The following is a 14,689-nucleotide window of genomic DNA, read 5'->3' on the forward strand; positions in this document are numbered from 1 at the left end:
TCCATTTGGAAATGTCCCCTTGATTTCAAAAGTATTTTTTATTGTTTATTCAAAGTTTATAAGCTAAAATATTTAATTTTTTTGACAATAATCTTTAGTTTTGGTAACTCTAATTATTGTTATTCGTCACATGGCAGTAATGCCAATAACTATTTAATAAACCTAAAAATATCGTACGATTTGGGGCCACCTCGTAACCAAACCACCTAAAATTTCCTTTTATGAAAAATGTTTGTTCTAAATTGGTCAATGATGATTGTTTTTAGGTTGTTTATTAACATTATTATGCTTTAAACATAAAAACATTTGCTTCAAGTATGTCTTTTATTGACTATTTCAATAACCATTTGTAACCAAACGGACCGCAAAAAACCTCCCTCATCCTATTAAATATTAATTTTAACTAGCGATGGGCGAGTCGAGTTATCTGATTCGAATAATCCGAATCAACCTACAGATGAGTTGATTCGAATCAAGACTATTGGCAATCCGAATCAACTCGGCCACTAAACTGACTGGTAACTTGGTATCCGATCCGCTGACTCGGCGAATGAATCGCCAATTCACCAACTCTCCGAGCCGAGTCAACGCTACGCTAAGGCCATTCAAAAATAAACCTTAATTCGATAGCCCGAAGGTTCTTTTTACAACAACTGCCGCTTGATTCGCCGTTTCAATCCGAGTTGACTGGTACTATGACCATTCAAAAATAAACCTTAATTCCGTAGCCCGAAGGTTCTTTTTACAACAACTGCCGCTTGATTCGCCATCCCGAGTCGAGTTCACTGGTAGTATGGCCATTGAAAAATAAACCTTAATTCGGTGTCCTGAAGGTTCTGTTTACAACAACTGCCGCTTGACTCGTTTGCGGCTCCGCGGCCCGTGACCTTGTCGTGAACCACGCAAACCGGCGAGTCGAGTCAGTTCGAATTTCAACTCGGATCAGTGGCCGAATCGATTCGAATGATTCGAATCGAAAAAAGTGGACTCGTCACATCGCTAATTTTAACTGGTTTATGCTAAAAATATAACGATTCTCTTTTGTGTTTCGTAAACTAGAATATATTTACTCCTAGAATCACATAAAAAAGTACCAAATAATCCAAATTATATTTTCAACTCGTTAAGTGAGTCATGGTACAACTTTAAATGGAAATGCCCTTATGCATTCCACGTTGACACATCGTTAGCGCGATGTAGAGATCACCGCGGCCGTCTCAACGACATCTAGCGGATGATTGAGTAAACAAGAGGATACATACCGCACTCCTCAGCGATGGAGTCGTCCGAGCCCCTACAGGCGCCCTCTACGTAGCCGACGAGGATGAGCAGAGCCTCGTGGTCGATCATTACGGAGCTGACGCGTTCGAGGAGCATCTTCACTGTGTTGTAGTACAGGTTTGTCATCACGGGCTGGCCGAGCTTCTTTAGCACGTTCGACTGTCAAATAAAAAACTATGTAACTAAAACATTGGTACAGGTATCAAAGAATAAACAATCCCTCAAGATCTGAATCCCAAAAAAAATTTGATAGGTGGAATACCACCCTGAGATATATTACTTATTTAACATGGCGTCCCACGATAGTTCATATTTTCACTACGTCATGCCGTAGTAAAATTCGTCACTTCGTCAGTCAGGTACTAATTACTTTAATTTAGTGTCGAGTAGATACTAATATTCTTACCAAAATTTTAGTAAAAATAAACATCTAACTTTTATAAAAATCGTTTTAGATAGATACTTTAACCAATGAAGACTTATTTAGTAACACAATTTTGAAATAAGTTTTGCAAGTTTTAACAAAAGGAAATACACAAACTTACCGTAGTACGAACGCACACTTCGCAGCTAACATTAGGGTTCAGTATCATCTCCATTCCCTGCAGCAACTCGGGCGCCTGTTTCATATGCGCCGAGAACTTATTCAGAAACTCCTGCGCCTTAACCGACTCCGGCAGGAATTTGGAGCTTATGTGTAACACTTTAGCGATCAATTCCTTCTGCACCGCTGGTGTAGGTGGTTTTCTATGCAGCTCTACCCATTCCGCGACCGTACGACGCACCGCCAACTGATGCTTTTGAAGTTCTATAAACGCTTTAGTTGCGTTAGCGTCGACATTTGACATAAGGTAGTATAGCTTCTTCATTCTAACTTGTGGCGGCAGAGTGTAAGGAACGAGAGAGGTGTTTAACAGTCTTTCAACGAGCAATCTGTCTTCTAGAGCGGTCATATAATATCCGTGGAGGATTTTATCTTTAATCCATTGTACCGCCTTTTCTGTAGCCGGCGGCACGCTTTCCTCAGTCAAGAATTTTCTGTAAATCATAGCTAAACCTGACATAGCTTCTTTGCGGATTTTGAATTTTTTATCCAGAGTTCTTTCTCTAACAAAATGTAGCAGGTCTTCTGATTCAGCTACCGCTTGGAAGTCTCTCTGAGCGGTCGCTATTATAGCCATAACGACTTCATACCTAACCTGTTCATGAGCATCATGCTGTCTCATTTTCAATGTCTCCGTTATATCTTTTCTCAAGTCCGGATGGTGCACTAAGAAGTGCATGCAATACTGGACACATTTGATTCGAATCGGGACAGCTATATCATTAAAGCGTCCTAGGAAAGCTCTCCATAAGGCTGGGTACTGCTTGGCAAGTCCTGAGCCGGGTTCAGAGAACATTCTAGCAAGTAGGGCTACAGCGCTGAGTCGTTCTTGGAACTGGGCGGATTTGAGCTTGCACTCGAGCTGGGGCAGCACGGCTATGAGGATGGAGGGGCAGCATTGGTTCAGTTCGTAGATAAGCTCGTATACTTTGGAGAAGATGAGGAGGGTTTTCTCTTCTTTACCGAGGATTAAGACGTGGTTGAAAAACTGTAAATGATAGAATCATTTTAGCATATTGAATTTTTAGTCTATACATTTTGGCGCACTAATAGCATTATTTACTTTGGAAATCTTTAAGGTGGTTTATATCTCTAAAAACTCAAAAGACATTACAATATTTACAATTACCAAAAGACCTTTTTGTAATCATTTATAATGACTATCAAGCGAGATGAAAGCAGTTTTCAGTATTCCATAATATGACATACGATGTTTCAAGAACTTGGTTTAAGTAGAACATAATTATTACCTGGCATCTTAACAAAATGCCCTCTGAGGGAAACAACTCTGTGAATTAGTAGGTAGTAGTCCTAATGCTTTCAGTGCCAAGTGCCCTATTTCCTATGCAAAATGAACCCACCTAGCGGGGTTTTGGCAGTGAATGTGTTAGGGCCCTCCCACATCTAGCGTCTTTCGAGCGTCGGCGTCTGGTCAGCGCTATGGAAAATGACGTCGCGGCGCAGTTGCGTCGACGTTGCGTCGACGTTCGGCCATAGAGTTGTAGACGCCGACGCTCGAAAGACGCTAGATGTGGGGGGGCCCTTACTACTATAAAGTTTAGTTGGAGTGTTACTACAAATAGTAACTTACCAATAATGTGTCAACCATGCACGAAACTTTAGTTATATGTAACTCACCGCCTGTATGTAAGGTTCTAGAGTTTCGCTCGTCTTGCTAATCAGCTCCTTGGCGAGCGCGTACGCGTGCTTCCGCTCACGCTTGTTGGGCTCCACCAGGTTCATGAGGATCACGTTCAGCAGCTCGTTGGAGACCACGTCCGACTCCGTGATGAGCGGGCACAGCACGTCCAGCATGAACGATTTCACTTTGGACGAGTGCTCAGTGCTGGGAAAATAAAGGTGATAGTTTTATGTTTCGTTAAGGTTTTCCTTTACAATGAGCTTTACAATGACAAGTAGGTAACTAGCATTTTAAAGTCATCCTTGTAAAAATAAAAAAAACTGAAGTAAGATCATGTACAGTTAGCACCAGAAGTTGCTAAGCGGGTCAGGTGTTCAAAAACTTCAGAATGATCTTGACGCGACTTTTTTATTAAGGGAATAAGATCGCATCAAGGTAATTTTGAGCACCTCGCCCGCGCAGCTACTTCTGCTGCTGACTGTAAGTACTTCACAAATTAGATACTTCATAAATACACATATAATATAAGGTATGAGAAACCATTTGCACACACACTTCTATCCTGACGCTCACAAGTTGACGACATTTAAAACACACATAGATATCAGTCTACTCACTTGACAATCTTGAACATGAGCGAGAACAGAGCGCAGAAGATCTCCTGGCAGTCTTCCAGCTCAAAGTACATGTTGAACGACTTCACATAGCAGAGGCCAGGTTCTCGAGAGATAAAGATCTAGGCTATTGGTCTACTCACTTGACAATCTTGAACATGAGCGAGAACAGAGCGCAGAAGATCTCCTGGCAGTCTTCCAGCTCTAAGCACATGTTGAAGGAGCATTCCATGAAATTGTCTACCGTTTGTCCCGTACAAACGCGAATTTTCCGAAGATTTGCAGGTATAAGAATTTCCTTTTCTATGACAAATGGTCAAAAATAGGCACAGAAAAATAATCGCCTGCTTTAAATACCCAAAAAAAAGTCGCAACACAGGAAATAAAATGCGTTTGTACGGGACAGCCCGTGGAATGCCCCTGAACGACTTGACGTAGGCCAGGTTCTCGAGAGATAAAGATCTAGGCTATCAGTCTACTTACTTGACAATCTTGAACATGAGCGAGAACAGAGGGCAGAAGATCTCCTGGCAGTCTTCCAGCTCTAAGCACATGTTGAATGACTTGACGTAGGCCAGGTTCTCGAGACATAAAGATCTAGGCTATCAGTCTACTTACTTGACAATCTTGAACATGAGCGAGAACAGAGCGCAGAAGATCTCCTGGCAGTCTTCCAGCTCGAAGCACATGTTGAAGGACTTGACGTAGGCCAGGTTCTCGAGACATAAAGATCTAGGCTATCAGTCTACTTACTTGACAATCTTGAACATGAGCGAGAACAGAGCGCAGAAGATCTCCTGGCAGTCTTCCAGCTCTAAGCACATGTTGAATGACTTGACGTAGGCCAGGTTCTCGAGACATAAAGATCTAGGCTATCAGTCTACTTACTTGACAATCTTGAACATGAGCGAGAACAGAGCGCAGAAGATCTCCTGGCAGTCTTCCAGCTCGAAGCACATGTTGAAGGACTTGACGTAGGCCAGGTTCTCGAGAGATAAAGATCTAGCTATCGGTCCACTTACTTGACAATCTTGAACATGAGCGAGAACAGAGCGCAGAAGATCTCCTGGCAGTCTTCCAGCTCGAAGCACATGTTGAAAGACTTGACGTAGGCAAGGTTCTCAAGCAGGTAGAAGTAGCGTTTGAAGGCCGGGTCCTTTGGGTCCCGGAGCCCTTGCAGCTGATTGATCAGGAACAGGAATATTGTCTTCACCTGTGGATAAAAATCAGTCTCAACGTCATTTCTACTGAACATGTTATAAAATCGGAATTCTAGCGATAAAGTCCGCTTTGACTATTCAAAATTCATCTACGATTCCAAAAATAGACTATGGTATAATCTTACAATATTCATGAGCATACAAGCAACACATTAAGGCTTTCTATGAGAAGTTGGATGCTCGAGAATATCCGCGATACAACACGCTATAAGCAGTTGAATAGTTGAAGAGTTGAGACGCGAGGAGGGTTGGTTACTTGATTAGGAGCTCGTCAGCAAAGAACGCCAGATGCTCAGTTCAGTTATCTAAGGCAGCGCAGCGGTCGGCAACAAGCGGCCCGCGAACCTCTCACTTGCGGCCCGCGAGCCTCCCAGGGTATTTTGTAGTGCCAGTCTGCAGCGGATTTGATAAAGCCATAAATCTTAACAAAGTGCGGCCCGCGTCAACTTCTTTAAGTAATATGCGGCCCTTGGCTGCTAAAAGGTTGCCTATCGCTGATCTAAGGGATCTTGTTATAGAACATACCTGCTCCTGGTCTTTATACGGCGCTTCAGGCGCGTACACGCGCAGTACGTCCGCGATACAACACGCTATGAGCAGCTGGACGTCGCGCGAGGGGTCGGTGGGAGCTCGCCAGCAAAGAGCGCCAGATGTGTACGTTCAGTTATCTAAAGGATCTTGTTATAGAACACACCTGCTCCTGGTCTTTAACGGCGCTTCAGGCGCGTACACGCGCAGTACGTCCGCGATACAACACGCTATGAGCAGCTGGACATCGCGCGAGGGGTTGGTGAGGATCTCGCCAGCAAAGAGCGCCAGATGTGTACCTTAACTTCAGTTATCTGTGGGATGTTATATAACATACCTGCTCCTGGTCTTTATACGGCGCTTCAGGCGCGTACACGCGCAGTACGTCCGCGATACAACACGCTATGAGCAGCTGGACGTCGCGCGAGGGGTTGGTGAGAAAGAACTCACCGGTAAAGAGCGCCAGATGTTCAGTTCTGCTATCTAAGACATGTTGTTATAGAACAAACCTGCTCCTGGTCTTTATACGGCGCTTCAGGCGCGTACACGCGCAGCACGTCCGCGATACAACACGCTATGAGCAGCTGGACGTCGCGAGAGGGGTTGGTGAGAAAGAACTCACCGGTAAAGAGCGCCAGATGTTCAGTTCTGCTATATAAGACATGTTGTTATAGAACAAACCTGCTCCTGGTCTTTATACGGCGCTTCAGGCGCGTACACGCGCAGCACGTCCGCGATACAGCACGCTATGAGCAGCTGGACGTCGCGCGAGGGGTTGGTGAGGAAGAACTCGTCGGCGAGATGGAGCGCCAGGGGGATGTACTGCTGGTACATGCCCTCATCCTGGCCTAGACCTTGGAGGGTGTGTGCCAACGCCTGTAGACAACAAAATGTAAAACTGTAAGTGTAAAAGCTCACTTTGGTATAGTGCCCTGTTACTGTTTCTAATCTTATACCTTTTAACGAGCAATTCTTGTTTATTTATTTATATGTATATTTTGGTGATCTCGGAAACGGCTCTAACGATTTAGCTAGGTCTTATCTCTGGGAAAACGCGCATTTTTGAGTTTTTATATGTCTCCCAGATATTGTGTACTAAATATCAACTATGTCGGTCTAGTAATTTGTAGCGAATTGACTGTGACAGGCAGACAGACACACGATCCTATAAGGATTCCATTCTTTTCCTTAAAAATAGTGCAATACTGGCTTTATAATGTCTACACTTAGCAAAGTCGTCTAACTAAATGACTGGTGGCCCAGTGTCCTGTAGACCTAGCGATAAGCTTACAAAATGTAAAAATAATAAATACTTCGTTGAGAATTTCCGTCTTTTTTAATATTTTCCAAAAAACGAAACGACAGAATAATTCTAACTGCCGAACCTCACATGCAGAACTCACAAAATTTCACGAGAATCGGTTGAGAAGTGCGAACATTCGAACATAAGCCTTTTTGCCCAAGCTGAAACGGAGACCTCGCTAACTCTCGGTCAATGACAATATTTATTTATTTTTATTTTATTTATTTAAACTTTATTGCACAAACACCGGAAAAATGTACAAACGGCGAACTTAATGCCTAAGGCATTCTCTACCAGTCAACCATTGGGTCAAACAGAGACAAATGTTGGTGCAGGAGATACAATATCTTAATTTAGTTTCTTCATGGACTGTGAACGAGTATTATGGGTTATGGAGCATATATTAAGAAACTTATCGACATTGTTTGATAAGTGAAATTTGTACTCGCAATTGATTGATTATAATATGCTAGTGCATTGTTCATGCATAATTAATGTGTCGTACGGCACATGTTAGCGATAATTAAATAATCAGTTCAGTAGCTAGACGTCTGAATCATTTGACCGACTACAACCGATAGCATATACCATACTTTCGTACAGTAACACTGGCACATAAAGTAGTCAATATTGTTACCTAGTCGGAATAATGAATTTTTCACCACACCAGCTCGGAAACGCTTACTTTGCACTTCAAGAACTGATAGCAAAGTTGCATTTTATTCACATGTGAGGCAAAGTAATCAAATGCAAATTTTGAGTTGTTTTCTTATGTTGGCTGGTAGAATTGACTTTTAAATGATGATTATGGATGATAAATATTTAATAAAATAACATTCATTTGGATTTTATTTGTTTTGATTTTGTTTGATATTTTACATTTAATATTTGCCTCGGGTTGGCGTGGTGAAAAATTTTGTGTTTCACTCGGGGGCAAATTTTGTTTAACCCTCGTGCCTTGAAACCCTCGCAACGCTCAAGATTCCATTTTTTTTATTTTTATTTATTAACATAAAAATATACATCTTATACAATTACAGTGTCCCACAAAACAGTTTACACGGTTTGACTGGGATCGTGCAGTCTCTACTCTCTTATATTAGAAAAAAAAAGTTAACATCTATCATTAGTAATAATGCTCATCAATTGCTATACGCGATTTACGAGGTAACTACGCAGCTTTTTACCAAATATTACTTTACTCGCTACGCTCGTGGTTCAATTTTGGAATCTTTCGCTTGTTCGGGTATCAATATTAGCACGAGCGGTTAAACAACAACTTTGCTCCCTTGTAAAACAAATAACTATAAGAAACCCCATGGATCCGACAGATTTAAAAATTAACAAAAACTGGTTCACAAAATTTTACGAGAATATTTTGAGAAATGCGACCATTCGGTATTCGATACAGAACATTTGGATAGCCGGACAAATGAAAGCATTTTTGCCCAAGCTGCAAAAGAGGCCCTTCACTCTAGCTCGCGATATAATCACACACACACATACACACACACACACACACACACACACACACGTACACACACGTACACGTAGTGCGTAGAGACACACTGAAAGAAAACGAACTAAAGGACGTCGAACTAAAAGATGTCCTTCTGTTCTGCAAGAAAACAAGAAGATTCGAGGAGAATGGTGTGGGAATGGGACAGTAGGCACCAGCTCCAACTCCAGGGAATAGGGCTGAATGAACGCGACTCGTGTGACGTGATCGACAGCCCGCCTGCTTCCGGCCGGGCGTCCCTCACTACATCTACATCTTCACTCTAACTTAGGGGTCATCCATTAATTACATCACACGTTTAGGGGGAGGGAGGGGGTCAAGAAAATGTGACATATTGTGACATGGGGGAGGGGGGAGACACAAACTTTGTGACGTCGCTTTAACTTCATCAGTAACCGAAAATTTATTTAAATTATTTTATTCGCTGTACATTTAAATAACAAGTTTTTAAAACGATAATCGTTTTATTCGTTTAATTTTCTTTCCTAAGTAGTTTTGGGTTATAAAATTACTAATATTTATATCGTCAAAAATATTTTGATAAAATATTAATAATATACTTAATTCGATTTGGCGATTTCGTAGAAAAAATGTGACGTCACACTAGGGGGGAGGGGTTTGCCAAATGTGACCAAGTGGGACAAGGAGGGGGGGAGGGGTCAAAAAACCTAGAAATTCGTGTGGCGTAATTAATGGATGACCCCTTAGTCAAAAAAACTATAATCAAATGAGCAAAATAACCATTACGACATTTATGAATTACAACTACGAGACACGGCAATACAACTACGAAGTCACTATAGACTTATATCGACCGGGATATGAACCGCGATTACCTTTTGTAATGTTTTCGAGCTCTCGATATTTCGACGCAGTTACATGCATCTTGTTCACGGGTAATATGAGTCGGGGGGTCAATATAAGTCTAGTGAAACTAACCGTGAATCATTCAAAACTGCAACTACGAAGCGTCATAAGTCGTGACCATTAAAATTCTTCTAGTTAAAGAAAGGTGAGAATAAGCGATTCATTATGAAGATATAACAGTATGTGGGTCGCGCGGTAAAAATAGTCCACCTTAGCATTCTTTAATTTCACTCTCGTTTCAATATAACAGTGGTCATGTTTACAAACTGACATCGTAAACCTTCATAACGTGTGGGTATTGCCACGGCTCGCGGTGAGGCTTCTAAATTAAAGATTATGGGTTCGAACCCCGACTCGTACAAACATCATTATATTTGCCATGTGCTCTTTTGTTAAGGAAAACATTTGGAGGAGACTGGACTGGTCCCAACTAAGCCTAGTTTCCCCTTTTGGGTTAAAAGACACAGTCACTTTCACAAGAACTGGTGCCTGTGAAGCGGTTAACAAAGCAGACCCTGGGCTTTTTTCGGATGGAGCACTGCAACTAAGATAAACTGTGGAATGAATTGTCGCCCGCACTATATCCGGATCAGGACGACTTTCAACCTTCAAGAAAACAGCGTATTCCTATCTTAAAGTCAGGCAACGCACTTGCAACCGCTCTGGTATTGCAGATGTCCATGGATGAGGGTAATTGCTCATTATCAGGCGATTCTTCTGCTTGTTTACAACCTATATCATAAAAAAACAGGCCAAGTGCGATTCGTCCACTCAGGGTTCCATACTTTTTAGTATTTGTTGTTATAGCGGCATCAGAAATACATCATCTATCTCGGTTCATGACATACAGCCTTGTGACAGACAGACGGACACGGCAGTCTTAGTAATAGGGTCCCGTTTTTACCCTTTGGGTACGGAACCCTAAATAAACTGGGAAAAAGTGTAGAACGGGAAGATTGTATGTAAACAGGATACCTACCTTAAGTCTCCGCACTAGCTCATCGGGTCCTAGGTCATCGGTGATTGGCCTGCAGCCTTGCGGGTACACTATTTCCGCCATACTGCCAATCTGGAAACAAATAATCTATTATTAATCTTCTCCCTCGGGTTTTACCCGCGAAAAAATATACCTATAGAGTAGTGTACCTTCAAACTGTACCACAGAATAAATAATAGTACTAGGTCCAGAACACTCACTCTCTAAAGGCTCCTCTTCACGTTGGGCCAACGCCAACGCCAACGAGGGACGCATTTATGCGTTAAAGGGAGCAAGTGATATTGCTATCTCATTCTACCGCATGGCTGCGTCCCTCGTTGGCGTTGGCGTTGGCCCAACGTGAAGAGGAGCCTTAACAAAACGCGTCTGTTACGATCAGCACAGATATGGCCGCTAGGTGGCGACAGCGCCACGCGCGGCGTATGCCAAACCCCAAAATTGGGGTGGAACGGATGTACTTTTACGGCTCGGCCACGACATCGAGCGACTTGCGACGGCGGGAGCGATAACCATAGGTTGGAGCGTGACACCGCGATCGGACCTTTCGCTCGAACTTATGGTTATCGCTCCCGCCGTCGCAAGTCGCTCGATGTCGTGGCCGAGCCGTTAGCTACCTGTAGCAAAGCGAAGAAATCGCGGAGTGAGCCACGCCTGACTGTACCATCACCCACACTCTTAACTGTCCATCGGCGGACCTTATGCCTTTTGTAATAAGGTCCACCGCTAGACAGTGTTGCTGTTTGTACAATTGTTTCACAATAAAGGGCGCAAATGACACCACGAGAATACCTAAACAGTGGGAAATAGGTCACTGTCTGTCCCTATACTGTGTTTTTACTGCCCACATTCTGGTGATTTCAATAAGTCTAAGTGGCACCACTTGCACCACCACTAACCCGGCGTTAACCGGTTAAACCTGGAGTTACCAGTACAATTTGACACTGGGTTAACGGTTTTACCGGCTAACCCAGGGTTATAGGGATGGTGCAAGTGGCGCTAAGTGATCCAAAAAAAACTTTTTTTTTAAATTAGACTAAAGCCTATTTAAAAAAAACCCGGGCAAGTGCGAGTCGGACTCGCGCACGAAGGGTTCCGTACCATAATGCAAAAAAAAAAAAAAAAGCAAAAAGAAAACGGTCACCCATCCAAGTACTGACCCCTCCCGACGTTGCTTAACTTTGGTCAAAAATCACGTTTGTTGTATGGGAGCCCCATTTAAATCTTTATTTTATTCTGTTTTTAGTATTTGTTGTTATAGCGGCAACAGAAATACATCATCTGTGAAAATTTCAACTGTCTAGCTATCACGGTTCGTGAGATACAGCCTGGTGACAGACGGACGGACGGACGGACGGACGGACAGCGAAGCCTTAGTAATAGGGTCCCGTTTTACCCTTTGGGTACGGAACCCTAAAAAGGCTTTACTTTCGTGTCCCTATGCTGGGCAAAGGCCTCCCCAGCTCCCCACGTTTAAAAAAAACAACTTTTACTTAAAAATCTTGTAAGACATACGAGTATACAACAGTACTTAATGGCTTCTTTAATTTTCTCAATATTAAACTAAACAATTCTTTTAAAGGGTGAAAAATCGGTGAACCGTATAAACATATTTAATTACACAGCCACTTGAGAGTTATTTATCGTAGTCCGCAAAGGACCTTAATAAATTAAATAAATGTTAATATATACACATTACTGTAAACCTCATCGTCGCATTCGACCCTGACCATGCTGTTCAAATAGTTGTGTTATGCGTCTTGTAACATAACATATTTAAAACAATAATCCAAGGCGATAAGCGTGGAAATTAGTAGCAATGTCATACTTGAGAAAATGTTGTGCTTACTCAAAGTCACTATGTCATAAAGTAATTCGTAAATATAAATTTAGTGTAAGGGCAATCATTTCACAAATATTTTTAAATTCTGTATTATAACTGAAATAAAATAAAGTACACAATAATGTGAAATCCATAGAATCTTGACCCAGTTTACTATTTATCCTCTAGTGGTCCAGAGACCTATAAAAAGGTCTCCTGTTCTATTCTAATTTGAACTTTGTGTTGACAAAATAAAATTTAATTTTGCTTGGCAAGGTTTGACGTAGAGGTTATAGCAAGAAAATTACAACATTATATAAAATTACTATTCTGCACCTTCAAGAGACTGAGGAAATTAAATACGTATACTAACTACCACAAGACTGCCATGAATTCATCAGCTTCGACATTGTTAAATAACATCCCCCCTTCCCCCATTTTTATTTTATTTTAATATCTGCGAAGACATTCAAAGGTGTATGTGAAGTCCCCAATCCGCATTGGGCTAGCGTGGGGACTATTATAGCCCAAGCCCTCTCGCGCATGAGAGGAGGCCTGTGCCCAGCAGTGGGACGTATATAGGCTGAATTATTATATTATATTATTTTTTAATACCAAGTGTCCCGATTCCTTGCAAAAAGCACATTGTAGTGTTGGCGGGCTTTTCCATAAATTATGTGGCGTAGTGTGAACTAATCTAGACGTGGGCGAAATCGCATCTGTGAGGCCCTTTTATTTCAGTGTGCCCGAAGGGGCCTCGCTTTGGGGCGCGAGGCCGTGGGCGACGGCCCACTTTGCCCACGCCTTGCTACGCCACTGTCATATTATTTTTTATTTATAGCCTTATATATTATTTTTCACTACACCAGCTTGGAAAGGCTTACTTTGCACTTCACATGGGAGGCAAAGTAATCAAATGCAAATTTTTGAGTTGTTTTCTTATGTTAGCTGGTATTGACTTTTAAATGATGATTTTGGATGATAAATATTTAATAACATTCATTTGGATTTGATTTGGTTTGATAATGTTCGATATTTTACATTTAACATTTGCTTCGGGTTGGTGTGGTGAAAACTTTTGTGTTTCACTCTGGGGCAAATTTTGTTTAACCCTCATGCTTTGAAACCCTTGCAACGCTCAAGATTCCAATTTTCGAACCACTCGCTACGCTCGTGGTTCAATTTTGGAATCTTTCTCTTGCTCGGGTATGAATATTATCATGAGCGGTTAAACAACAACTTTGCCCCCTTGTAAAAGAAATAACTATTTAGCTTGCATAAATACAACGCATAAATTATCAGTGACAGGGCTACAAATAGTTATTATGCTCTTCTTTCCTTATAATACTGGCCCTTGATAAGGATTATTAATTGTAAATAAAAGTCTATTATATAAAAGAGAATAACAATTTTAATTCTCATCTTGTTTTACCAGCAAACAATTCTTAATGATCTTAATAACAAATACTTTCCCTTGTCTATAAAAATTGTATGATTTATGATAATTATGATATCCAGTATATATGTCGGCGGCCGATCGTAAGATCAGGCAAATCGTGAAATTCCTAGGCATATCGTGAAACGTAAAAATCTTTGACTCGTTCCCTGAGTCGTCGGAGCCCCGCGCGGGGCTCTTATTTCTGGACAGTTTGCCCTTCGGGCATCTGTAGCAATGTAACGAACCTATCCTACCTATGTATTGGATTAATGTGACTATCGTCAAAACATTACATAGGAACATTACGATCTGCCTGATCTTATGATCGGCCGCCGACATATACACCCTTCCAATCGTCTACTTTGTATGAAATTCTTGTGCATTAAGCATTCACAAGCAGCTCTCTAATCTGGAATATCTGACATCACATGGACGTAAGGTGAAAAATGTATTCACTATTCATTATTCCTTATTAATCTTATTATAAAATAGTTCTTGTAGCCAAGCCACATGTTTTGACTAAGGTGTAGAGTTTGTGATGTAGGGCTTGAAGAGTTAGAAGCTTGGGTCTACAAGAAATCTGATACCTCTCTGACAGTGCGAGCCTTATGGTTTCGTCTTGGCAACATTTTACATGAAAATGTTTTTCGTGGGATTTTAATTTATTATATGTGGTCTTCCATCAGAGAAGGGTCCTTATGCTTTGTGTGCAATAAGAACCTTTCTGTTATGGGTGGGACATCAAATGGTGGGAATGGAGGTTCCTGAGACACTTCGCAAATTGTAACAAACTATGCAACAACTACTAAACAGCTTTTTTATATATTATTTCTGAGATTGTCTGAATTATGTACATG

At 41.6% G+C, this 14,689-nt stretch overlaps 1 protein-coding gene across 1 annotated transcript in view; it reads right to left on the minus strand.

Annotated features, from left to right (window-relative positions):
• Positions 1 to 14,689, minus strand: part of LOC134673783 (sister chromatid cohesion protein PDS5 homolog B) — a 49,663-nt gene that overhangs the window by 33,255 nt on the left and 1,719 nt on the right. Inside the window, exons 2-7 of the mRNA XM_063531809.1 lie at positions 10,558 to 10,647; positions 6,571 to 6,765; positions 5,164 to 5,354; positions 3,524 to 3,731; positions 1,827 to 2,873; positions 1,263 to 1,440 (exon numbers count right to left, since the gene is read on the minus strand). Coding sequence (XP_063387879.1) covers positions 1,263 to 1,440; positions 1,827 to 2,873; positions 3,524 to 3,731; positions 5,164 to 5,354; positions 6,571 to 6,765; positions 10,558 to 10,638 — 1,900 coding nt within the window. The 5' untranslated portion in view covers positions 10,639 to 10,647. The remainder of the gene's footprint in view (positions 1 to 1,262; positions 1,441 to 1,826; positions 2,874 to 3,523; positions 3,732 to 5,163; positions 5,355 to 6,570; positions 6,766 to 10,557; positions 10,648 to 14,689) is intronic.

Source organism: Cydia fagiglandana, chromosome 19, assembly GCF_963556715.1.
Source record: "Cydia fagiglandana chromosome 19, ilCydFagi1.1, whole genome shotgun sequence".
In the NCBI taxonomy this organism is placed as follows: domain Eukaryota; kingdom Metazoa; phylum Arthropoda; class Insecta; order Lepidoptera; family Tortricidae; genus Cydia; species Cydia fagiglandana.